The sequence below is a fragment of the Saimiri boliviensis genome, chromosome 12, assembly GCF_048565385.1.
Source record: "Saimiri boliviensis isolate mSaiBol1 chromosome 12, mSaiBol1.pri, whole genome shotgun sequence".
NCBI lineage: Eukaryota > Metazoa > Chordata > Mammalia > Primates > Cebidae > Saimiri > Saimiri boliviensis.
Window position 1 is genome coordinate 23,170,143 of NC_133460.1, and position 24,082 is coordinate 23,194,224.

Below are 24,082 nucleotides of genomic sequence, written 5' to 3' on the forward strand. Positions count from 1 at the left end.
GCAGGGCAGGGAGGTCATGGTTCAGACTCACACAATGCTCCCCTCAAACTCAGGCCAGTTGCGGTGTTTCACACAAGTTAGAATGCACATTCTCAGGCCTAGCCCCAGACCTGCTGGTCAGAAACTCAGGAGTGGGCTGTTTCTGTACTCCAACATGCCCTCCATTCCAGCCCAAGAACCAGTAATGTGAGCCAATCCTTCATTTTTCAGATGGTGAAACTGAGGCCCAGTGGGAAGGAACTCAACTAAGGAAACCCCAGGAGTTCCAAGTCCAACCCAGGTGTCACCACCTCCAGGAAGCCTCCCTGGGTTTATCCTAGACTATTGACCCATGAAGCCAGAAGTGGCTGTTCATTCACTTGTCTGTCCTACTGCTGGCCCAGGGTGGCACTCAATGACCATTTGTGCAATGAAATCACAAAGGCAGGCTCACAGACCCCTTGTTGCCCACAGCTGCTCAGCCTGGCCCCAGGCATCTTACCTGAGGCCAATGCACGGCAGGACAACTTCCGCACGATCACACAGTTCTGGGTTCAAAAGGTGACCAGCAGGTAGTAACCTTGATCAGTTGGGCCTCCCCACTCCAAGCTCTTGGGGTCATCAGAGGGGGCATTTGCCAAGCCACTGGCCTCTCCCGCTGCAGGCTGCTCTGGTCAGGACATACTATATGTGGGGGATGCACTCTGGCACCCCACAAACTCAGCCCCTGCTGACCCCCCACAGGGCAAGGCCACCCCACGTCCAGCCTGCTGAGAGACCTGCCTCAGTGCCGGGAGGCCTGCCTGGGAGCTGAGGAACCAGCCTGGGGACGCAGCCCACTGGTCAGCAGCCAGAGAGGGGCCGGGTAGGCCACAAGGGAGCTGGTCACCTTCGAGGGTGAAGGCCTGACGGGGGTGTATGCAGAGTGTCCCAGGCAAGCAGGGGATCCATGCAATCTCAAAACCCCTTCAGAGAGTCAGCAGAGCCTGAGGGGGGCCGTGTAGAGCCACACCGACCTGAGAGGTGGGGTGCCCTGGGTTCCTCCTGTCCTGCCTACCTGGAGACCCACCCAGAAACACGGCCCAGGGTTAGGTCTCCCCCATCCCACAAACCAAGTTACCCTGCAGGTCTGGGGGATGCCCCAAGAGCCCTTACCCCTGAAAGGTAGGGGCTCTTGGGGCATCCCCCAGACCCAGCAGGTGCTAGGTCTAGCAGGGCCCCAAGCCTAGCAGGGCCCACCCTGCCTAGCCACAAAGCACTTCAGGAAGGGTCTCCGAGGCTCAGTGCCAAGTGGACAGGCAGGTTCCCCACATGGGTGCTCCCGGGCAGGAATCCTGGCCCTGAAGCAGGCACAGTCCTTGTTCCTGGGTGCATCTGGCCAGCCCTTGACCTTCCCAGCTGTGAAATGATGGTGACGACAGCACTTCCCCTGCGGGGCCCCCTGCCGGCCACCCCCACATGGCCCTGAGGTCCCTTGTTCTCGCACCCTCTGTCCTCCTCATCCCCAACAGCAGAGGCAGGCACTTTGACGTGCAGCTGCACACCTGTGTGTCCGAACAGTGGTGTCCACCCCCAGGTGGCCCTTCCCAGGGAAGAGCTGCACACTGGGCCCTTGGCTCCAGTCACAGTAATAGTGATCATGGTACAGCGATGGCCAGGGTGCTGAACACTGAGAATGGCAAGGTTAGAGTCCCAGTTACTCCTCCCAGTCACCCCTGTGCTCCCAGAGAACCCATGATTTCTGTAGGAAGATGAGGGCTGAGTAACTGCCCCAGGTCACCGGCAGAGGGCAGCAGAGGCCGGCAGGGAGGCTGAGTCTGAGCCTGGCTCCACCACTTCTCGTGGCTTCGTCAAGATCATCAAACCGGTGGAGCCTTAATTTCCTTGTCTGTAAAATGGGCACGGGGAGCACTACTTCAGAGGATTGCATGAAGGATCAGATGAGACCCTGGGTAAGGTGCTGGGCACATGATGCCTCCTCACCCCCAGGAGCTGATTCCCACCACCATGATTGCTCAGTGCCCCTACAGCCCACACAGAAGGCACCACTTACTCTAGACCAGGCGTCCCCAAACTTTTTACACAGGGGCCAGTTCACTGTCCCTCAGACCGTTGGAGGGCCACCACATACTGTGCTCCTCTCACTGACCACCAATGAAAGAGGTGCCCCTTCCTGAAGTGCGGCAGGGGGGCGGATAAATGGCCTCAGGGGGCCACATGCGGCCCACGGGCCATAGTTTGGGGACGCCTGCTCTAGACACACTGGTCCTGTGTGTCTGGGCACTGTGGAGAGCTCAGGAAGCCCCCCAGGGGTTAGGCAGAGACAGGGCTGGGGCGGGCCAGCTTGCTCAACCAGCATTTGTGGGAAGCCTCACCTCCACCCGAAGTCCAGCTGGGCGTGGCCTGGACAGAGCAGGCCACCCTGACCCCAGAGAGCCAGACCCTGCAGGGATGCTCTAAGGCCAGGTGTGGTCCCCTGAGCAGCAGCAGCACCTTCTCCTGAGCCAGAAACTGGTGGGAGTGGGCCCAGCACTCCCACTCCAGGTAGCTCAGCTGCACACTGGAGTTCTAGACCTTTCCCTACAGCCTCGAGACTCCAAGTGTCACTGGACCTGCAGCTAGAGCATGACCTGTCGATCGTCAAAGTGCAGATCTCAAGTTCCAGGCCAGTCCTGCTGGGTCACATCTGCTGCTGAGCAAGACACCAGGTGATTCGTGTACAGGTGAATGGAAGGCCCAGGAAGCCTGCCCGTGAGAGCCTCAGCCTTCAGGTAAGCTGCACCCGCTAACCCAGGGCAGGGGTCAGGTACAGTGGCTCATGCCTGTAATCCCAGCATTTTGGGAGGCCAAGGTAGGTAGATCACTTAAACTCAGGAGTTGGAGACCAGCCTGGGTAACACAGAGACCCCTGTTTCTGCTAAAAATTTTAAAAAATTACCCAGGTGTGGTGGCACATGCCTGTGGTTCCAGCTACTTGGGGAGCTTGAGGCAGGAGGATCACTCGAGCCCAGGAGGTTGAGGCTACAGTGAGCCGTAATCATGCCACTGCACTCCAGCCTGGGCAGCAGAGCCAGACCCTGCCTTAATCAATCAACTGATCAGTAAACAAACCAGGGCAGGTCCTCAGCTATAGTACATGCACACCCAGTACCACCTGGGGACTTTTCATTCAAAGACACCATGCTGGACCCCCACCCCAACAACTCTGATTTAATGAGTCTCAGGGGCAGGAGAGACCCTGGCATCTTCCACAGAATTCCAGGAAGCACAAGGAGCCTGTCTCCTGCCTCAGCTGCTCCTGGCTGCACCAGACCCATCTCGAGGCAGCAGACCCTATGGAGGACTCAGGAAGCACCCCCAGGATGTAGGTGCACATGGGGCCAGGGCCAGCCAGTGTGCTGGACTAGCATTTGTGGGAACCCTCACCTCCACCCCAGGTCCAGCTGAGCTGGCCTAAAACAGCAGCGGCCCCTTGCAGGGAGTGGCTTGCACCCAGTAGCCCCTCTGGCTCCCTGCAGCACCACCTCTGTTCAGGCAGGAAGGAAAGTGCCTCCTAATTACAGAGCTAATCAACGCAGAAGAAACGTGCTCACAGCGAGGCGGGGGAAAGTGACTCACTGCCTCCTTGAGGACGTGCCTCACTCCCTTCTCACCTCCCACGCAGGCCGGTGGGCACAAGGGCAGGACCAGGGGCCCAGCCTGCTGGTGAGACCCCTGGGGCCCTCTTCCATCAGGGAGAGAGCTGGTTTCCATACCTGGTTTTACTTGGCTCTCTGGGGGCACCATCCAAGAAGGGGGTCCTTCCTGTATCTGAGCTGAAGTTGTCCTGGCTGGGCCTTGAGGGTCACACCCGTGCCCTCCCCAGCCTCAGTGGCATTGTGGGAGCCTTGGGGTGGGGGCTGTCTGGGAGAGGCTGAAACGAGAGGCCCTTGCCACCTGCCTGCCAGGATGCGCTGCAGCCAGCAGGAGCAGGGTCAAAGGGGAGGCACAGGGCTTCCTGTGGCTGCACCGTCACCCTCCCACTGGGGCCTCCACTACTCTGCCTGACTGTGGCTGTCCCAGCCTTCCAGTCTTGGCCCAAGGTGCCCACCTGGTACGTGTGCTGCTGTCCCCAAGAGGATGAAGTGACTAATGGGGTTTTGCTGCTATCCCTCCTTGGTCCGACACAGGTTGATACCATCCTGAGAGGCCCCCCACAGCTGCACCCCCAGTCTCTCACACCGTTGTCTGAATCCCTGAACACCTGAGTTCTTTCCTGCAGTTGCAGGTCCTGGGCCTGTGCACTCTGGAGAATGGGCTCTGTCCCGACACCCGCAGGAAGCCTCTGAGCAGCGCTGAACCTGCTTCCTTGGCTGGACACTGGGTGTAGAATCTCTTGTCCCGTCTCCTTGCAGGGTTGCAGTGAGGGTGAAGTGGAGACGGAAGCTAGAGCGGATACGTGCCTGGAGTGGAACCAGATATGTGATTCTGTGCCATCCACGTCTGGGCCTTGCCTCAACAGTGCCCAGTGGCCCAGCGCTGGCTGCCACTGCTTCTGACCTGTGGCCTCTGACCTAGGCTCTTAGGGCCATGGGCACATACCACACCACCAGCCCTGGGCGAGGTCAGGGCTGGGGCAGGTAACACCCTGTAGGGATCCTCACCCCAGAGGCACTGTTTTGAGGCAGAAGTTTCACAGAGCCTCCCGAGAGATGCCCAGGACGCCAGCTGTTGGAACACATCCCAGCATCTGTCCACTTGCCCTCGGCCTCCCGCTGCCAGGAATCGTGCTTCCCAATAAAGTGAGCACAGCCAAGATTTCGCCTGAGCTCTGAGCTCCAAGGATGAGGAGGGGCTGTCATCTGGTTTCTCAACCCCCTCTGACTCTAGAACAGCCACACACTGATGGCTCTGAAATGCCAGGAGGGGAGGCCAGGAGCCCGCACCCACATGTGAGCCAGGCCTCCCATCGGCAGTCGGCTGAGGGCAGTTCCTCTGTCTGTGTGAGCCTTAGTGGCGCTGGCACCTGAACCTCATGGTGGCTGTTGGGAGCTAGTGGGTGGGAGGAGACACAAGGAGTGTGGCTTCCAGCCCAGCATGAGCACTCACATACGGGGGTGTGCCTCAGAGCAAGTGAACGCCACTCTGGGGTCTCTGGCTGAGGGACTCCGGGAACACAGCCCTGGATCTCCGGGACCTTTTCCAGCGGGTACGTACTAAAGCCGAGCTTCGGTACAACTGAGGGGAGAGGCACTTTTAGGGGACACAGCCTAAAACTTTAGCTTCTGAATATTCACAGCTCCCCAACACTCACGTGCACACACAGGTGTACACACAGGTGCACACACCGCTCCGCACTTTCTAAGGAGTACACTGCACCAAACACGCAGCACTGAGAGCAGAGGTCACTACGTTAAGCGGAGCAAGCCAGGCACAGAAAGACCAGTGCTGCGTGTTCCCACTCAGATGGGAGCTGCAAACCTTGCTCTCATGGAGATAGACAGTAGAGTAATGGCTACCAGAGGGCAGGAGCAGAAAACTAAGATAGCTTGGTCAACCGGTACAGACTCACATTTAGATAGAAGAAATAAGTTCTAACGTTCCATAGCAGACTCAGGTGACTTCAGTATGCAGCGACGTATTGTATACTTCAAAAGAGATGAAGACTTGAAATGCTCCCAACACATAGAAACAATAAATGCTCAAGATGATGGACACCTCAAATACCCTGCTTTGATCATCATACACTCCATGCATGTGAAAAATACAGGTATCCCATCAATATGTGAAATATCACATATGAATAAAGGAAAATAATAGCTTGGGGAGAGAAAAAAAGCATAGACAGCAAGAATGGAAGCGGCTAGACTGAGGGCCCAGGGTAAAAAGAGGGGAGGGGCAGCCAGGATTTGAGAAACTTTCCAGCCTTTTCAGAAAGGAAGGAGCCCATGCAGCCCCGGTGCCGTGAGAGATCCTGGGAGACAGAGGAAAAGAGGGAGGTTTTTGTGAAAGAATATAAATGAAATTCCTTTTTGCAGTCTCTTCAAGAGACCTTGGAGAGTTTTTGTTGTTTGTTGTTTTGCTCTTGCTGGGTCTTGTTCTGTGGCCCAGGCTGGAGTGCCATGGCATGATCTTGGCTCACTGCAACCTCCACTCCCGGGTTCAAGCGATTCTCCTGCCTCAGCCTCCCGAGTAGCTGGGATTATGGGTGCACACCACCATGCCCAGCTAATGTTTGTATTTTTAGTAGAGACAGGGTTCATGATGTTGGCCAAGCTGGTCTCGAACCCCTGGCTTGCCTCAAGTGATCTGCCTGCCTCAGCCTCTCAAAGTGCTGGGATTGCAGGGTTTAGCCACCACACCCAGCCTGCTATCCAGCTTTCTAATGTGGCCCACGCCCATCCCCCGGGCAGCACACAGAGACAGGGCATCTGCCTCTGGCCTCAGGTGTCCCAAAGCTGGATGCGAATTTCGGGAGGAGCAGCCACGCAGCATGTACACCTTTCCTGAGCTGGTGCACAGTCCTTCCCTCCACTCAAACTCCAGCCATGTCTGAGATGGGCTCTGAGAACCTGCACCCCGCACCGTCCCCCAGGAACCCAAGAACTGCAGCTACAATGGAGGCCCCGAGGCTCTGAGCCCCGGCCTGTAGCCTCACTTCGGCCAGGGCCTGCTGTGCCTGTCATCTTCCTGTGCACCCACTCGAGTGTCCAGGCCTGGGCAGCAGCTGGGTCCCTTCCCACTCCCGGGTGATTATTCTGTGTCCTATACTGAGGATGCCCAGCGATGGGGAGACTCAACAGAGCCATGGAAGGCCTGATACCACCATGGCCTCATAAAAGATCCCCAGGGAAGGGGGACGCAGGGGTCAACAAGCATCCTGTCCCCCACCCACCCCCCGCACAGAGCTCATCTGTCAATCTTCCCAAAAGGCACTAAGGGAAGAGCATCAGAAGGTCCCATGGGGTAAGTGGCCATTCGCCAATACCACCATCCCCACCACAGTAGAGAGTGGGGGCAACAGACCGGGAGGGGTCAGAGTTTCCTGCACAGCCGGACGGGAGCAGGGTCAGGCGTTCGTTCAACTCCAAAGAGAGGAGTGGTCTAGGGCAGACTCCCAGCACAGTCGGAATTCTAGGACCCCTTCTGGATCCTGGAGTCTGCAGTTCTGGAAACTTCTAAAAGCAGGGATTAGCCTTCACTTGACTAACCTTGCTGTGCTTTAAGTGTTCATCGTTGGGAGGTAGAGTGAGCCATGCACTGGCCATTCCACGGTGCAATTCTCCCTCACCCAGGGAGGCAGCCCAGAGAGGCCCGTTTCTCAGATGGGGACACTGACACTCAGCTCACAGGACCCACGAGGCCATGACGTGCACATCTGCCCAGGTCTGTCTGCTGTTCCTCGGACCTCAGCACTGCCCCCGAGAGCGCCTGGCGGCAGCATGGCCCCCTAAGCATCAAGCGCAGGCTGAGGCCGGACATGGGGACAAGCACACATTCCCACAACCTTCTGCAGAGGACTCCAAGGCCAATGAACTCCTAGAAGCTCATATGTGGACCCCAAATTAAGAAACCCAGCTTCCTAGAAAACTGGGACAAAAACAGCCCTCAGGGCCCATCTTGCATGAGTCCCAGGGATCTGCCAGGAGGTGGAGGAGGGGCTCGAGCCAGCCCCCTGCCTCTGCCAGCCTTGGCAGGGGGGCTTCTTTCTGAGACGGCACGTGGGCTTCTATTTTTTAACCTACTCAACAAAAACGGAGACTATTTTTAGCTCAGCAAGCTGCAGGGCATCACAATTAGCAACTGAAAATTACACCTCTTGCCTGTCTCCCCTCTGTTGGCTGGTGGGGAGAGCGTGCTCCTGGAGGGAGCTGGGGGCAGCCCTGTGCCCTGACCCTGGTGGGCCTCAGGAGGGGATAGACCCATGCACCTACCTGTGCCTGGCCCGGATGCATGTGAGCCCAGCTCTGCTAGGGACCCAACAGAATGGGCCCTTCACCCTTCAAGAGATAACTGGCCAGTTCTCTGAAATTACCGGCACTGGGGTGGGAAAGGAGGTGGGTGTTCCCAGAGCCCTACTCCTTGCCCATTCATTCATTCATTCATTCACTCATTCATTCATTCACTCATTCACAAGTGGTAATGATCCCCGCCTACATACTGGAGATACACCAGGGAATAAAACGGGGCTCTCTGCCCCCAGAGAACACCACACAGAGCCTATGTGGTGGCAGGCTTGATGGCCACAGATGGTGACATGATATTATGGGTTAGGAGAGAATCAGTGCTCCCATGGAGAAGGAAGGTCAGGAGTGTGGGTGGGAAAGTGGTAACCGCTGCCTGGGTGGTGAGGTTGGCCTCCCTGCGGAGGTGAGGCCTCAGCCGACTGGAAGGAGCTTCTGGGAAAGGAAGAGCGGAGTGAGCAGACAGAAGGGCTGGCGCCAAGGCCTGGGAGCTTCCGGCCCATTTGTTCTCTGGCAAACCCTCCCTGGGGCACCTCCTAGCTGGCTCACTCACTGCAAAACATGCACTAACTGATGATGTGTGTGTCTGCCCTGCTAAACCTAGACCTGTGAAGTGTCGGAGTCAGCACTCCCAGCAGTGCCAGGCTGCCCCTCAACCTAGCCTGGTCCCCACCCTGCCAGGGGCGGGGCACCGGAGCCACCAGCACCCCGAGCACATCGCACCACCACCATTGACACTCAGGGCCTGTGCCTACAGTGCGTGGGCCGCCTGCCCCACTCTGCGAGGGTCTCACGTGGGCTCCTTCACCAGGACATCGGGAATGAGGCTCCCCTCCCCGGGAGGCTCCCCCAGGATGCAACAGGTGACCCCTGACTCCCTTGGGGGGCCATCTTGTGGGGGTCCTCACCTTACTCAGCAGGGAGGGCTCAGCAGGGAGTCAGGTGCAACGTGTAAGTGTAGTGCTTATTTGAGTGCATGGGAGGCAGGCACCACAGTGATAAGATTCCTTGTGCAAATACACACCTTTTGCTTAAACCTTCAGTGGGCCCTTTGCCTCAATGAGGATTTTGACTCCCTCTTGGATAGGAGACAGTGCTAGGTAGCCCTTCCACCCAGCATGCAGCAAGGACAGACTTCACTCCACCTCCCTCCCCAGCTCCATCAGGACCGGTGAGATGGCAGAGGCAGCTGGGCATCCTTTGCCACTCACCCTTCTCCATCCTCTGACTTTGCAGGTACAGAGCTGCATTCCCAGACCAGTAAAGAGGCCTCCAGGATCCCACCTGTACTGAGAGGTACTGGTGGAGGGGGAGAAATGAGGTAGGGGCCACCCCTACCTCCTGATGTCACTCACTGGCAGGGGACCCCAGGTGGGGAGAGCCTCAGGAGGGGCTGATGCCCCGCAGGGAGTGGGGCTGCTGCACTCTTGGCTGGCGGAGCATGCTAGAACCCGGCCCTGCAGGCAGCGAGGTGGGGGAACCTGTGTGAAGCTGAGAGGAGGGGTGTCTGCCCCAGACAGCTCCCACCCCTCCCATCCCTCTTTGCTCCCACTTCTCTAACACCCCTGTCCTGGCAACCTGTGTCCCTCGCTTATGCTCTCTCTTCTCATGCCAGCCCTATTATGCTCTCCCCAGGCTGGTGCTGCAGTCCTAGGTGCAGGACGACTGGCCTCAGTGCCTCCATCCCCAGCACACCTAGGCCCTCCCGGCTCTGTGGAAGAAGGCCAGGTGACCGGCCACTGCCCAGTCCCTCTGGACATCATCTATCCACCATACGCAGGCAAGTGACACCTGCCTGGGAGAGTCTCAGGCTTAGTCTCCAACATATCTGAGATTCTAGTGCCTACTAGAGGGACTAGAGCCAGGACTCTAGAAGCCACACCATGATTCTGCCCAGCTTGGCCCCAGACCTGCCCTTGACAGCAGATGGGAGACATCAGAGCTGCATCTACCTCCTACTCCCTACCCAGGGCAGAAAGGGCCCTCCCCCAAACACCCAGCCTACACTCAAATACCCCTGTCCTCCCCATCCCCAAGCCCCAGCTCTCCAACCATCCTGAGCTGAAACACGTCTCCCTTAACTCCAGGGAGGCCTTGTCCCTCTACTGAGGCCATGCACAGCAGATGGGCAGGGGCCAGCTGCAGGCCCAGGCTGGATCAAGGCATAGGCTGGACATCCAGCAGGAAGTGAGTGGGCCCCACCCCAGCTGGGAGCCAGCACCCTCCTCTGTGAGAAGCCACCTCTAGCACCTGCTTCCCAGCAGACCATGAGCACTAAGTACAGCCACGAAGCTCAGGACAGGCTCAGTGCCAGGTGGGTTCTGACGGCCTTGGCACTGCAGAGCACTAGCGGTCCTATAGGTTACCCAGCTGCCTCCCTAGACACACACCTCTTGGGGGCTAGTGCTGCCCGCTCCCTCATCCCACCTTTGAGTCCCCTCTCACCTCCCATGCCTGGGACAGCCAGTCCACCTGCTGCAGACAGCAAGGAGTGAGGAGAAGCTACCTCCTGCTTTTAGGCAGGTGGACCCATTGACCTGGTTGCACTGTCCTGTCCCAGGCATGCGGGATTCAGAGCTGGCTCTGGCCTCGGGGTGGGGGGCGTTGGGGATGACACTCCCCTCCAGGTTGGCCTCTCCAGTCCTCACCCTCCTCTCCCTCAACCCCTGTGTCCTCTGCAGAAGCGCAGTCCTTGGGAGCGCATGCTGTACCTATCCCTGCAGCAGGGCAGGGAGCTCCCTGCAGCCCCTGCCTCTCCATCCTCCAGAACAAGCAGGCGGCGTCAGGCAGCAGAGGGCAGGGCCACACTTTCACATAAGCCAAACTTCAAGTGCTGTGAAAAAGGGCGGGATTTACCTTGGTCAACCTTCTGAACTGGCTAGGGCAATTCCGGGGCCTGGCCAAGGGCCACAGGCCGGACTCCAGCAAGGAGGCGGCTGCCATGGGAACCAGTGCAACCGTGCCTCGCAGGGCGTCTGCTCCAGAGGCCTGGCCACGGGCGCGACACGGATAATTAAAGCTTTGTTACAGACACATGATTCATTTTTTCCTTCTGAATTCCCTTCTATTACTCAATACAATTTGAATTGACTGAAGGAATCTGGCCATCTCCTCTTCACGCTCCTCAAATTCTGCCCAGTCTGGGTTTCTGCCTCTCCCTTTTCCAGTCAGCTTCTTCTGGGGGCTGCTCAGGGCACAGAACGTCATTGTCCACCAAGAACCATTGCATTCTTGAGACTCAAGAGGCCCACGGATGCAGCAGGTGGGACTTCAGAGAATCCCTGCCCTTTCCAGGCAGGCGCTGGTAGCCTGGCCTCCCACTCAGCCGCCTCGGGGGCCCTGCTTTGCCCTTCCCTTGGCATCGCTCCCTCTTGGGTCGACGCCATTGGCTTCTGCAGGGGTAATGAGAGCCTCCTGCAGATGGGTGGGCAGCCCTGGGCCTCCAGGCACGGAGCTCGGTGCAGGCTTGGACGCGGTCATGTGCAAACTCTGGCAACCTTGGCAGCCAGTTCTGTCCTTTCCAGGAAGACCCCCAAGGTACCACAGAGGAGGGGGCTGGGAGGCATGTACAGATTCCACACCAAGTGAAATTACCCCTCTGGGGTCCCTGTCCTAGATGGGGTGTCCACCAATGATGCAGGACAGAGCAGGGTGTCCTGCTGCTCATCAGGTCTGGGCAGTAACCAGGGTGCCTGCCAGCTCTGGTAAGAAGGCACCAGCACCTGTCCTGCCCAGGCACACCCAGGCACACTGCCTACATCCAGACAGCCATGGAGCCAGCCTGAAGCAGCAGGCCATGGCCAAGAGAGAGGGACAGCGAGCGTGCAGGGTCGGGGCTGAGGGCCTCCAGAGGCAGGAGGAATAGCTAGCCGCGCAGGCCACAGGCAGGCCGGTCCCCCCAGTTAGCCGCAGCTTCCACCCTCGGCAGCCACCCAGGGTGCTGGGATATGGAATAAGGACCGAATGGTTCTTTTGCTTTTAAGTGACATCTAATTAGGCTGAGCAAAGATTTTCCCTTTGTGTTTCAAAACAAATAAAAATCCATTTCTCTCGCTTGAATTGTCATCCTCCTGGCGGATGGCTGTGGGAGCAGGGAGCTCTCTCTGGGCCAGTCATGGGGGTGGGGGCAGGGAGCACCCAGCTCCCTGCTGGGTCACAGAGCCATAGCTTGCTCAGCTCAGCAGCCTCTGGGAAACAGCACATGGACACATATCCTGACTGCCACCCCCGTGCCGTGGACACAGGCAGGTCTCTTGTCACCTGCTGTGTGTCCCCTGGCCCTGGGGGCCTGTAACCAGTGGTTAGACACTGGCCACTCCCAAGACTACGAGTTCGCAAAAACCTGTAATAACGTGTTGTGATCCTTAGGGCCTCAAAGTGGACAGCCAGGCACAGTGGCTCACACCTGTAATCCCAGCAATTTAGGAAGCCAAGCTGGGAGGATCGCTTGAGCCTAGGAGTTCAAGACCAGCCTGGGCAACAGAGGGAGATCCCTGTCTCTACAAAAAAATTATCCAGGGGCAGTGGCGTGCACCTGTAGTCCCAGCTAGTCGGGAGGCTGAAGTAGGGGGATTGCTTGGGCCCAGGAGGTAAAGGATGCAGTTTGCCAAGATCATACCACTGCACCCCTGGGTGACAGAGCCTGGGCAGCAAAGCAAGACCCCATCTCACCGGGTGTGGTGGCTCACTCCTGTAATCCCAGCACTTTAGGAGGCTGCGGCAGGCAGATCACTTGAGGTCAGGAGTTCAAGACTAGCCTGACCAACATGGTGAAACTCTGTCTCTATTAAAAGTAAAAAAAAAAAAAATAGCCAGGCATGGTGGTACATACACACCTGTACTCTCAGCTACTCTGGAGGCTGAGGCATGAGAATTGCTTGAACCTGGGAGGCAGAGTTTGCAGTGAGCTGAGATTGTGCCACTACACTCCAGTCTGGGTGACAGAGTGAGACTCTGTCTTAAAAAAAAAAAAAAAATATATATATATATATATATATATATATATATATACACACATATGGAGTCACTTATGACAAGTAACTCAGCTTAAAGTGAAGTTGCTGTGCCCTCAGAGCAATAAGCATAGGTGTGGTGGACTGCAGTGATCAGACAATATCTGCTGTGGTCAGGCACCCCTGAGACCCAACAAGAAAGTCATGCCAAAAGGCACCTGAAGATGATGGTTGGGGACACTCCTGCGGAGGGCCATAAACACAAAGAAGCTGCTCATGACCAAGACGCCTGCAGAAGCTCTGCCCTCGAGAACTCTGAGGCCTCTTTTCCATTGGAGGCCACCAGATGCCCTGCTGGGAGAAGAGCAGTGGCCCATTCCTCCACCTGGGGGGCTGTGCTCCCTCCGCTCTGAGGGAATCTGGGCCTTGGGCAGTCAGCTGCTGGTCTCTCCCTCCCCACACAGTGGCTCACTCCTGCCTCTCCTATGACTGCCTGGGTGTGTGGAATATATTTGCATGATTGTTGGTGTGTGAAAGTGACCCAATAAAGCGTGAATTTGTAAGCATTTAATTGGCTACTGAGTCATCCTGAAACTTCCCAGCATCAGTTAGCGCCACTAGGCTGATTCAAACCTGAGCCAGACACAGCCGCCTCCACGCCTACCCAGGGCAGCTCTCCTGCTGCTCCCCCTTCTCCAGATGAAGAAACAGAGGCCCAAAGCGCTTCAGTCACCAGAGTCAGTCTTCAGAAAGTGGTGGAGCTGGGACTGGAACCCTGTGTGACCATGATCTGACACAACACCCAAGGCCACCAGCGCAGGGCTCGGGAGAGGCAGAACGGTGTGAGGTGACAGCAGGGGGAGCCAGCCAGGCCTGCCAGATGGACAGGGCCTAACCCAGGAGGAGCCACCCCTGCTGCATTGGCGGGCTGCGCTGCAAGCGCAGGGCAGTGGGGTGGGGTGGGGGTCATCAGGCCGGGATCCAAGGGGCCCATGCTGGGCAGCTGGATTCCAGCCCCCACAGAAATGCGTCGTTAGGCAATTTCCCTGTGCAAACCCCACAGAGTGACTTACTTGGTCTGGATGGCTGTGGGAGCAGGGAGCTCCCACAGATGGCACAGCCCACTACACACGCAGGCTCTGTGGTACAGCCTATTGCTCCTGGGCTACCAACCTACACAATGTGTGACCACACTGAATACTGGAGGCAATTGTAACACAATGTAAGGATTTGTACAGCTAAGCATAGAAAAGGCACAGTGACAATACTGTATTATGAATCTCACAGGACCACTATGTGGTACATGACACTGTCTTCTTTCCCAGTATACCCTCCTAACACTCTCAGAATCTCCAAAAGTGATAGGTGTCATCTGTGTGCTGATGGACTTCTGGACAGCCTGGCTAAGGGCTGGTTGTCAGCGGAACCAACCATGTGATGACAGGGTGGTGACTTTCACTCCCACCCCCAGCTCTAGGGAGGGGAGAGAGGCTGAAGGCTGGGTCCATCACCAATGGCCAGCGATGCAGTCAGCCACGCCCCCATAATGAGACCCCCACAAAATCCCAAAAGGAGCAGGTTCGGAGCTTCTGGGTAGGCAAACAGGTAGAGGGAGCTGGAGGGTAGCTCCTGGGAGGGCAGGAAGCCTCTACACCCCTTCTCACACGCCTTGCCCTGAGCATCTCTTCCTCTGACTGTTCATCTGTGAGCACAGTAAAACCCTGCAGAGTAAGTGGGTAAATGGAAGCAAGTGCTTCCCTGAAATATGTGAGCTGCTCAAGCAAATTCATTGCATCTGAGAAGGGAGTCCCAAGAGCATTGACTTGCTGGATGGGTCAGAAGCACAGGCCACAGCCTGAGACTTGCGACTGGCATCTGAAGTCGAAGGAGGGACAGCCTTGTGGGACCAAGCTCTCAACTTGTGGGATCTGACTCTTCCTCCAATACTGTCCAAATTGAATTACAGGGCATCCAGCTGGTGTCTGTTAGAGAACCTGGTGTCAGAATGTTGTGCTGAATGGCTGAGAGTGGAGAGTAGGAAAAACACTTAATGTGTTTTTCTTTTCTAACCCTATTGGAGGTAAACTCCCAAGAACATAAAGCTATGCCCAGGAAACACAGTGAGCATCTCTTCATGCTGGAGACACAAATTGAAACCACCACAGTTCCCAGCAAGTGGCAGATGCCCAAGGGATGAAAATAACGCAATGCGCGCTCTCAGGACAGGACTAATATACGTGAAAAACAGTGTCTAGAAACAGAAAGGCGCATTCTACTGTCCAGAGTCTCCAGCCACATGGTCATACAGTATACTACCCAGTGAAGTCCTGAAACAGAAGTGTGCAGGTGAGAGAAGGACATGAGCACAATGTAATATAGTTAGATGTTAATATATAAACGACGAGCCAAAAAAATTTACCCACTTCATAAAAAAACTTCGCCAAATCATGTCTGTGTCAAAGATTCAAACTCCAATTACAGGTGTCAGAAAAAAAATAACCTTTACAGAAAAATTCTGTATCGAATTTGATATGGCCAAGGCTGCACTCAGAGAAAAATTCATAGACTTCAATAATGTATTGAAGTAAACACTAAGCACTTGATTCAAGAGGCTTAAAAAAGGGCGTCTCAATAAAACAGACAGCAAAACAAACTGGAAAAAGAAACTGCTCAAAGGCAAATTAGAGGACTTAATCAAAGAAAGACAGTAGAGCTGCTTATTAACTTCAAAGAGCGGATTCTTTGAAAACAGATTTCAAGGATAATAACCCTCTTGCAATTCTAATCAACACAAGGAAGGAAGAGCGGGAGGGGCCGGGTACCCTGGCTCGGGCTGGTAATCCCAGCACTTTGGGAGGCTATAGTGAAACCCTGTGTCTATTGCTTTTAAAAAATTATAATTTTTTTTTAAAAAGGAAAGAGAGAAAGGGAAAGAAGAAGGAAGAAAGGAAGGACATGAAAAAATACATTAGGCATGAAAAAGGGAATCTAACTACAGATAAATAGTAGAAAGTTCAAAAGAAACAGCTACCTAAATCTGTGGTAAATGACCTGCAAGCACTTTGAATTGTTACTTACATTATCTAGAAAGTATAAATAACCAAATATTTACTAAAAATGTTTACAAGCCGAAAAGACCAATAACCATAGTACAAATTAAGTTGACAGCCAACTAAGCCTTGGAAAAAAATAAAAGCAAGCTCTGGCTGAAAGAGTTTCTCAACTGAATTATTTCAAGCCTTTGAGGATAAGATAATTTTATATGATATTTAAACTATTTCCACTACACAATTCATGTTGAAGAGCCTTCCTAGTCATTTTATAACACTAAACTAGCATGATTTATAAATGTGACAAATATGTCTCCTAGTAGAAAAGTATATATAAATTCTTACCTCTAAAAATAGATGAAAAATACCCTCAACAACATAGCAACACATCAGTAAAATGAACTCGGCAGCATTTTTAAGCACAATAGAGCCTGACCCAGTGGGCTTTATTCTAGGAACAAGAGGATGATTTAGTTCAGAAGAGTTAATAAGTCAACACATTAATAGGTCCAAGGAGGAAAGGCATTTGATGATTTCGCTAGATACAGGAAAGCCTTTGATGAAACTGAATATCCATTTCTGGTGTTCACTCTTGGCAATTAATGTAGGATTCTAGCATACTGTCCGTGATGACGAACACCTATTGGAAATATAGGCCCGATTTCAGACTTAGTGAAACATGAGAGACCTCCTCATTAAAATGAAGTTCAAGCCAAGGACAACTGCTGTTATTTAATGTTACTTTGCACCTTTTGGAAAACACAATAAGATAAGAAAACTAAAGATGCATTAGAAATCAAGTTGACTATTCCTTATGTGCAAGTAATATGATTAATTTCTTGGGTTTTTCAGGAAGCCAAACTAAAAATCTGTTGTTGAATAATCAATTACCTAACATAAATTTTAAAAAAAATCAATAGCTTACCTATCTACCTCCCCTGGACACAGGTGTTTGCACATAAGTCGGTGTGAAGCTGGTATGCGGATGCCCACACCAGTGGCAGTAGAAGGAGCTGTGTCTGTGTGTCACTGTGTCTGTGTGTGTGTGTTTCTCTGTGTTAGTGTGTGTGTCTGTGTGTGTCCCTGTGTATATCTGTGTGTGTCTCTGTGTCTGTGTGTGTGTGTTTCTCTGTGTTAGTGTGTGTGTCTCTGTGTGTGTGTGTCTGTGTGGGGGTCTCTGTGACTCTGTATGTGTCTGTGTGTGTATTTCTCATTTTGTCTGTGTATGTCTGTGTGTCTGTATATGTCTGTGTATGTGTGTGTGCCTGCATGTGTCTCTGTACCTGTGTCTCTGTGCCTGTATCTGCATGTATCTGTGTCTCTGCATGTGTCTATATATATACCTGTGTGTCTCTCTTTATCTGTGTGGGTGTCTCTCTGTGCCTGTGTGTGTGTGTGTGTGTGCGCGTGTGTGTGTGTGTGTGTGTGTGTGTGTGTGTGTGTGTGTGTCTCTCCAGGGATCTCTCAGCTCTGTAAGCTCCACTACCATCACCAGGAACACGATGTCCCCAGTAGGTCTGCTCTGCCAACCAGCTCAGCTACCCGGAAGCCACCTTTCCTGGCCACACACCCAAAACACCACACCACTGCCCCCTCAGGCTGGGCACTCTAGGAACATTCCAGTCCCTGTTCTAAAGACAGCTGTTGTATGTAGCCCCAGGGAGGTCCCCAGGGAAGTCACACTCAGGTTGGGGCCAGAGTTGAAGGCTCAGCCTCCTCACTCATGGGTTTGGGGAAGGGGAGGAGGGCAGTGCTCTGACACACTTACTTACCAGCCCAAAGCCCGGAAGAGGTGGCTGGTGGCAGTCACAATGACATTTGGGAAATGTCAGGGGCTGGGTCCCTGCCTGGAAGGTAAGCGTGGGTGGTGACAGGGTCGGGGGTGGGGTTATTCCCCAAGACTGAGACTGCAGAACACCAGATTTGCCAACAAAACCCCACTGGGCCAGTGGTGCCAGGGGCCACAGGGCCAGGGCCCAGCCAGCGGCAGAGGCCAGAAGACAGAGGAGCTGGGGGGTCTTGGCTGCTGTCCTCCTCCAAGACCCATGCCATCCACAGGCTCCCACCTGACTGTCATCAGGTTCCCTTAGGAGCCCCCAGACCTCATGTCTCATCTGCCTCTGAACTCCCTTGCCCTGAAATCCACAGGGACCCAGGAAGCCCAGAACCCACTCAGAGGAGGCCTCCTGGCCCCAGAGCCAGCTCTAACCCCGGGCCTCCTGGCTGACCTCAGGCAAGCTACAGCCCCCTCAGTTTCCCCAGGTATAAAACAACATAGAGAGTCGGTACGGGCCACTTCCCGACCCCATCTTTGCTCCTTCCTTCCTCCTTCCTTCTGGAACTTGTTTAGTCAAGTCAGCATCCCTTGAGGCCCTGTGGCCTATCCCACACACTCAGAACAGGGAGACAGACACAACTCCATGGCCTGGCATAATCTCCTCAGGATTGGGGGTCTATGTGAGGTGTTGTGGGGCAGGGGGTGCAGGGATGGGGAACTAATTCTGTAGAAAGTAGTCAGGGAGGGCTTCATAGAGGAGGTGATTCTGAGATCAGCTTCCAAGGATAACCAGGGGTCTTCCAAGGGGCTAAGGGGGAAAAGGGAGGTTGACACGACAGGTTGGTTTATTCTGGTCACTCACCAGTAGTTCCCTGAGGATGAGGCCCAAGAGCCCAGAGGTGTGGGGGGATGCAGGCAGCTCCCCCTGCACTAAGTCAATCCTCACGAATCCCACCAAAGCCAGTGTGAGACTCTCTCCCCCAGGCAGCCCTTCCTGACTCCCTGGCCCCCCACAGACCACACCGTTGCGGCCCATGTGTCCATGAGTATGTGACCCTGGGTGGTGCTGTCCCCGGTGCCCCCTGCATCCTGGCCAGGCCTGGACCTGCAACACAAACAGAGGGCAGGCTAACATAAGAGGCCATGACTCTGCTCTCCTTCCCCTGTCCCATGCCCTGCTGAGGGCTAGAGTCCTCATCCCACCTCTTTCCTGGGGGAGCTCACAGAAGGTTGCTCAAGCTAGCAGGTCCAGCAAGATGGGCTTTGGGCCTCAGCAGGCTGAGGTCCAGGGCTGTGCTGTCCTGAGCCAGCAGGTGAAGGTGTGGGTAGTGTGACCAGGAGGCAGCGCAGCAAGGGGCCTGCAGGGCGGAGCTAGCGAGGCTCTGCATGAGCACATGCAGCCCAGACCTCTCCCTGAACCCTAGACTGCCCAGGCCCCTGCCAGGCAACATCTCCCAGGTGAGGGGGTGTCGAACTGCCCCCGCTCCCACCTGCTGCACCTGTCATCTTGCCCACCTCTAAGGACAACGCCCTCCTTCCCCAGCCAGCCTGACCGCGCTCCATCTCCATGACAACAGCCTTAAGAATACCCTGAGAATCAGTCCTTCCCTCCTTCTCCTCTGCCATCTCCCTGGGCTGAGCCTCTCATTTGTCCCCTGGACCGTTGAGTTGGCCCCCGGCTGGCTTCACCCCTCCCAGCAGCAGCCAGCGGTGCCCTGGCAGCCCCAGGGGAAGCACCGCCACCTCCCACTGCAGCCCAGTCACCCCTATTGGGACACTTAAATACCAGTGCAGGGCCCTCCCTGCTCCCCAGCCATGTAACCCGATAGGCCTGGATCCCTGAATGAGGGTGGCCTGGAGCAGGGACTGGCCAACCCACCACACCACCAGTGAATGGAAACTGGGCCGTGTTGTTGTGAGCTGAAGGACTTGGGGGCTGCTCTGACGCTGCAGAATGACCTGAAGTACCCTCACCGATGCACACCTGACAGGCCCTGCTCCTCTCCTACATGGCTTTTTCTCTAGCCCTCAGCACCACCTGGCACTTGGCCCATTTTACCTACCGATTGTGCTTGCTTCTCTCCTGTGTGGACTCTGTGAGGACAGGGACTGTGATGTTTGGCTCCCTGCTGAACCGCAGCACCTGCACACAGCAGGGGCCCAATAAATGCGTGTTGAGTAACTGAAGGAATGAAGGGACACGAGTCTCGATTCTTTCATGCAGCCAGGGCAGGCCAGGGCTCAGCTCCACGCTGTGGGCGCTCAAAACCCGGGGTTGCTGGAGCACCCAAATCACATCGCCCTGCGCCTCTGGGGGTGGGTCTCCATAAACAGCGCGGGAAATGCCAGTGCCCCACGCTCGGGTCCTCTCCAGGGCCAGTTTTCCACCTGCTCCCTACAGCGCCCTCGCCCTGGAAATACACAGTCCTGAAAGCCCCACTCTGGGCTCCACTCTCCCTAAACACACAGACTCGTGTGGGGCTCACAAGGCACAGGCACGGCAGTGCTCTCTCCCATGCGCCGTGAATAAACGCTCCCGCGTTTATGCAGCCCTCCCCCCGCCGGCACCTCACACAGATCACGCACCGCAGACCACTCCTCACTCGGCACATTCTCCTGGGAGCAACAGGTGGTTCTGCGCCCCTCATGTCGTCCGGGCTCCTACACGCCCGAAGGTGCCCGTCCCGGGCAGCCCCCTCCGGCACCTGCTGCTGGGGCGCCCCTTCCAGGCTCGCAGGAGCCGCTGTGCCTTCTACGGTCCCCAGTGTAAGCGGACCGCGCCGCGAGGGGCAGTGGAAGGTGCAGGGAGAGGTGCAGACTGGGCACCGCCCACCAGGCAGCAGGTGCTCCAGCGGAGACGCAGAGAGGGAGGCGCGCGGGTCCCAAAGGCGGGGTCCCTCCAGCCAGGTCGGAATGCTGGGAACCGTCGCATCCCTCCTGAGACCGGCGGCGCCAGAACCCTGCCCCACAGCCCCACACCCGTGCCGCCGCAGCCCTACCTGCGGCTCCAGGAACATCCTGGCCGCCTGCTCCCTTCGTCGTCTTGCCCGGCCGGCGTCTCGCGAGCGGCGGTTCCCCTGCCCCCGAGCCAAGCAAGCGCCCGCTCCCGCGCCGGCCCTGGCCGCTGGGCGCCCCTGCCAGATGGGCAGGACCAGGGACGCTGGGGGCCGGGGGCTGGGCGGAGGACAGTGGGGTCCAGGCGGGGCCAAGGGTCTGCGAGGCGAGCTAGGAACCTGGCAGAGGCTAGAAGCGCGGCGTGGAGGAGGGGCGGGGATGGGGCGGAGGGGCGGGGGCGGACGGCCTGGAGCTTGGTCTGGGGGCGCCGCCTGCACCAGGGAGCGCGCCTAGCGCTAGGTGTAGGCGCGCCGTAGATGCCGGAGTGTGGAGCTGGGCGGGGCTCCGGGGGCGGCTGCGCCAGGGGTCGGTGCTGGCGCACGGAGACAGCGAGCGGGCGCAGCGCGGGTCGGGTCGGGGCTCAGCGCGGGGTGGGGAAGCCTCTTACCCCGCCCGGGCCTGACCTGACCTGATGGTAGGCGTCCACTACCGAACTACAGCAAGTGCTCCGCCAGCGTTTGGCTTGAATGCCTCCCCTGACGGGGCGCTCACTCCACACAGCTCTGGCCTGAGGCGGGCGTCGCACAGAACTCCCTGTCCTTCCATTTCCTTGGAACGCGGGGGAAACGGCAGCTGCTTTTGTGGGAAGGTTGATCTGAACCAAAGTGAGGGGTGGGCCGGGCACTTGGCACGGTGAGGCTCCTCCCGCCCTCAGAGCCCCAGCCTCAGAAGGAATCTGTCGGGTGACGGGGCTTCCCCTCAGAGCGTTCCTGCGGTGGACCCCAGTCACTTGGAGGATGTGGACAGGAAAGATGTGCAGAGCCGAAGAGCGCCCTCTCTGAGGGTCTGGATTTGAGCTCCCAGAGCCTGAGCTGGGTGAGAGGCTGGGTCTGGCTCTGGAGGAGACCGAGCTGGCCGGGGCGGCCGCTAGGGAGGAGCGGGGTGTGCTCAGCTTGAACCGCACAGAGAGGCTCTGACACATCGTGACCCTGACCACATCCGGCCGCCCCGGGACGCCCATACCCCCACCCCGCCTCCACCCCCATGGCTCTTGCCCAGGCCTTGCCAGAGGGCTTCTACCTCCCAGCTTGTTTGCCTGCTAGCTTACCAGTAGCAGGAGTAGCTACCAGGCTGGCTTGATTGGCAGTTGTTTCTGTCTTCAGAAAGTGGGGGCTGTGCTGGGTCCATTCACTGGCATCCCTCAAACCAGCTCGAGGGCCGGAAGACAGGAGTCCTTCTCCCCGAGCACTGCCTCCCACCTGCTCCTCTCTACCAGCAAGTGCTGGCCTGGCCTGGAACCACTTCCACTGCTCAGAGCATGCACTATGCGTTATTGCATGGTACGCAGCACCCGTGGGTGGGTAGTGCGGGGAGCACCAAGCAACCAGGCAGAAATGGCACAGCGGCCCCCCAGCTTTCACAATGTCCTCCTCTCCTGCTGCTTCTGCATCTTGTTTCAGGCCAGCCAGAAGATGCAAAGCTCACGGTGGCCTTGGCAGGTGGTCTGGCAGCATCAGGATGGCCTGGGCCTGCAGGGCCACCAATCCCTTTAGGTAGTTCCATGGAGAGCATCAAGAGGGTGAAACCCAGTGGCTTGCCCCTGGTGAAGCTTTCCAGGCACCTGCCCCCTGCCTTCCTCAGCCCTGTCCCGTGGCCCTTCAGGGGAAGTCCATGTGAGGAATTGGCCCTGCTGCCTTCTGAACCCAGAACATCCCTTCTGCCTCTCTGAATGTGACACTTTAGAGGAGGTGGCAGATGGGTGGGCAGCCTCACTTGCCTTCTTATGCAGTCACAGGGCCACTTCCAATCATGCTTATCCCAGATTGCACCATCGTCACCCAAGGACTTCAATAAGGCAGACACTTCCCCAGGAGGAATGGGGCCCTCTGCCCGCTGTCTCTGGCTGACACAGAGAGTGTGTTGTCTCCTTTGCCCGCCAGTGTGACCTGACCCACATCCTTCCTGGTGCCTGAGGATGAGAGGAGGCTGCTGTGCAGGGGCTGAGCCGGTGTACTGCTCACATGCCTGCAACTGGGGCTGAGGCTGTGCTATAGAGAGGGCCGGCGGGGCCTGAGGCAGAATCCCACTGCCACTTCAGAAAGCAGAGAATAATCCAGGTGTAGTGGGGCCAGTGGCCCTCTGCTGGGCCTTTGGGGAGACCAGACACACAGGAAGAGGCACTTCCTCTGGATGCCTCCCCTAGGGGCCCAGCACAAGGCCTGGAACACCACTGCCTCTGACCATGAGAGGCTGCACCGAGGATGGCGGAGCAGGCAAGCTGCCAAGGTCCTGGGATGAGGGACCTAGGACAGGAGGCTGGACTCCTGCTGATATGATTTGTGTTGTGTCCCCACCCAAATCCCATGTTCAACTGTAATCTCCAGTGTTGGAGATGCGACCTGGTGGGAGGTGATTGGATCATGGGGGCGGAGTTCTCATAAATGGTTTGGCATCATTCCCTCTGTGCTGTTCCCCTGAGAGTGAGTGAGTGAGTTCTGGAGAGATCGGACTGTTTGAAAGTGTGGAGCACCTCCCCCTTCTCTCTCCTGCTCCTATTCCTGCCATGTGAGATGCCTGCTCCCTCTTGCTCCCGCTGTCTTCCACCTTCAGTGACAACTCCCTAAGCCTCCCCAGAAGCAGATGCTGCCATGCTTCCTATACAGGCTGCGGAGCTGTGAGCCAATTAAACCTCTTTTCTTTTCTTTTTTCTTTTTTTTTTTTTGAGAAGCAGTCTTGCTCTGTCGCCTAGGCTAGAGTGCAGTGGCATGATTTTGGCCACTGCAACCTCTGCCCCCAAGTTCAAGTGATTCTCCTGCCTTAACTTCCCAAGTAGCTGGGATTACAGGTGCCCACCACTGCACTCGGCTAATTTTTGTATTTTTAGTAGAGATGGGGTTTCACCATCTCTACTCAAACTAAGTTCGAGGCCAGGCTGGTCTTGAACTTCTGACCAAATGATCCACCTGCCTTGGCCTCCCAAAGTGCTGAGATTACAGGTGTGAGCCACCATACCTGGTCAACCTCTTGTCTTTATAAATTACCAGGTCTCAGACCTTTTTTTTTTTTTTTTTTTTTTTTTTTTTTTTTTTTTTTTTGAGACAGAGTCTTGGCCTATCACCCAGGCTGGAGTACAGTGACACAATCTCAGCTTACTGCAACCTCCGCCACCTGAATTTAAGTGATTCTGCTGCCTCAGCCTCCTGAGTAGCTGGGATTATAGGTGCACACCACCATGCCTGGCTAATTTTTGTATTTTTAGTAGAGACAGGGTTTCATCATGTTGGCCAGGCTGGTCTCAAACTCTTGACCCCAAGTGATCTGCCCTCC

General features: G+C 56.1%; 1 protein-coding gene across 4 annotated transcripts in view; it reads right to left on the bottom strand.

Moving 5' to 3' along the window:
• The window catches only part of RASGEF1A (RasGEF domain family member 1A), a 78,053-nt gene that overhangs the window by 22,285 nt on the left and 31,686 nt on the right, over window positions 1–24,082 (bottom strand). For 2 of the 4 annotated variants that reach the window (XR_012512779.1, XM_074382088.1), the window contains exon 1: window positions 18,564–20,661. The exons of 1 other annotated variant lie outside the window; for it this stretch is intronic. Coding sequence is in view for 2 of the 3 variants with exons in the window: in XM_074382088.1 (XP_074238189.1) it covers window positions 18,564–18,899 (336 nt within the window). In the remaining variant the exon portion in view is untranslated. Of the gene's footprint in view, window positions 1–18,563; window positions 20,662–20,700; window positions 20,936–24,082 lie in introns of those variants that run through there. One more of the 4 variants, XM_003930015.3, reaches the window with a different exon arrangement.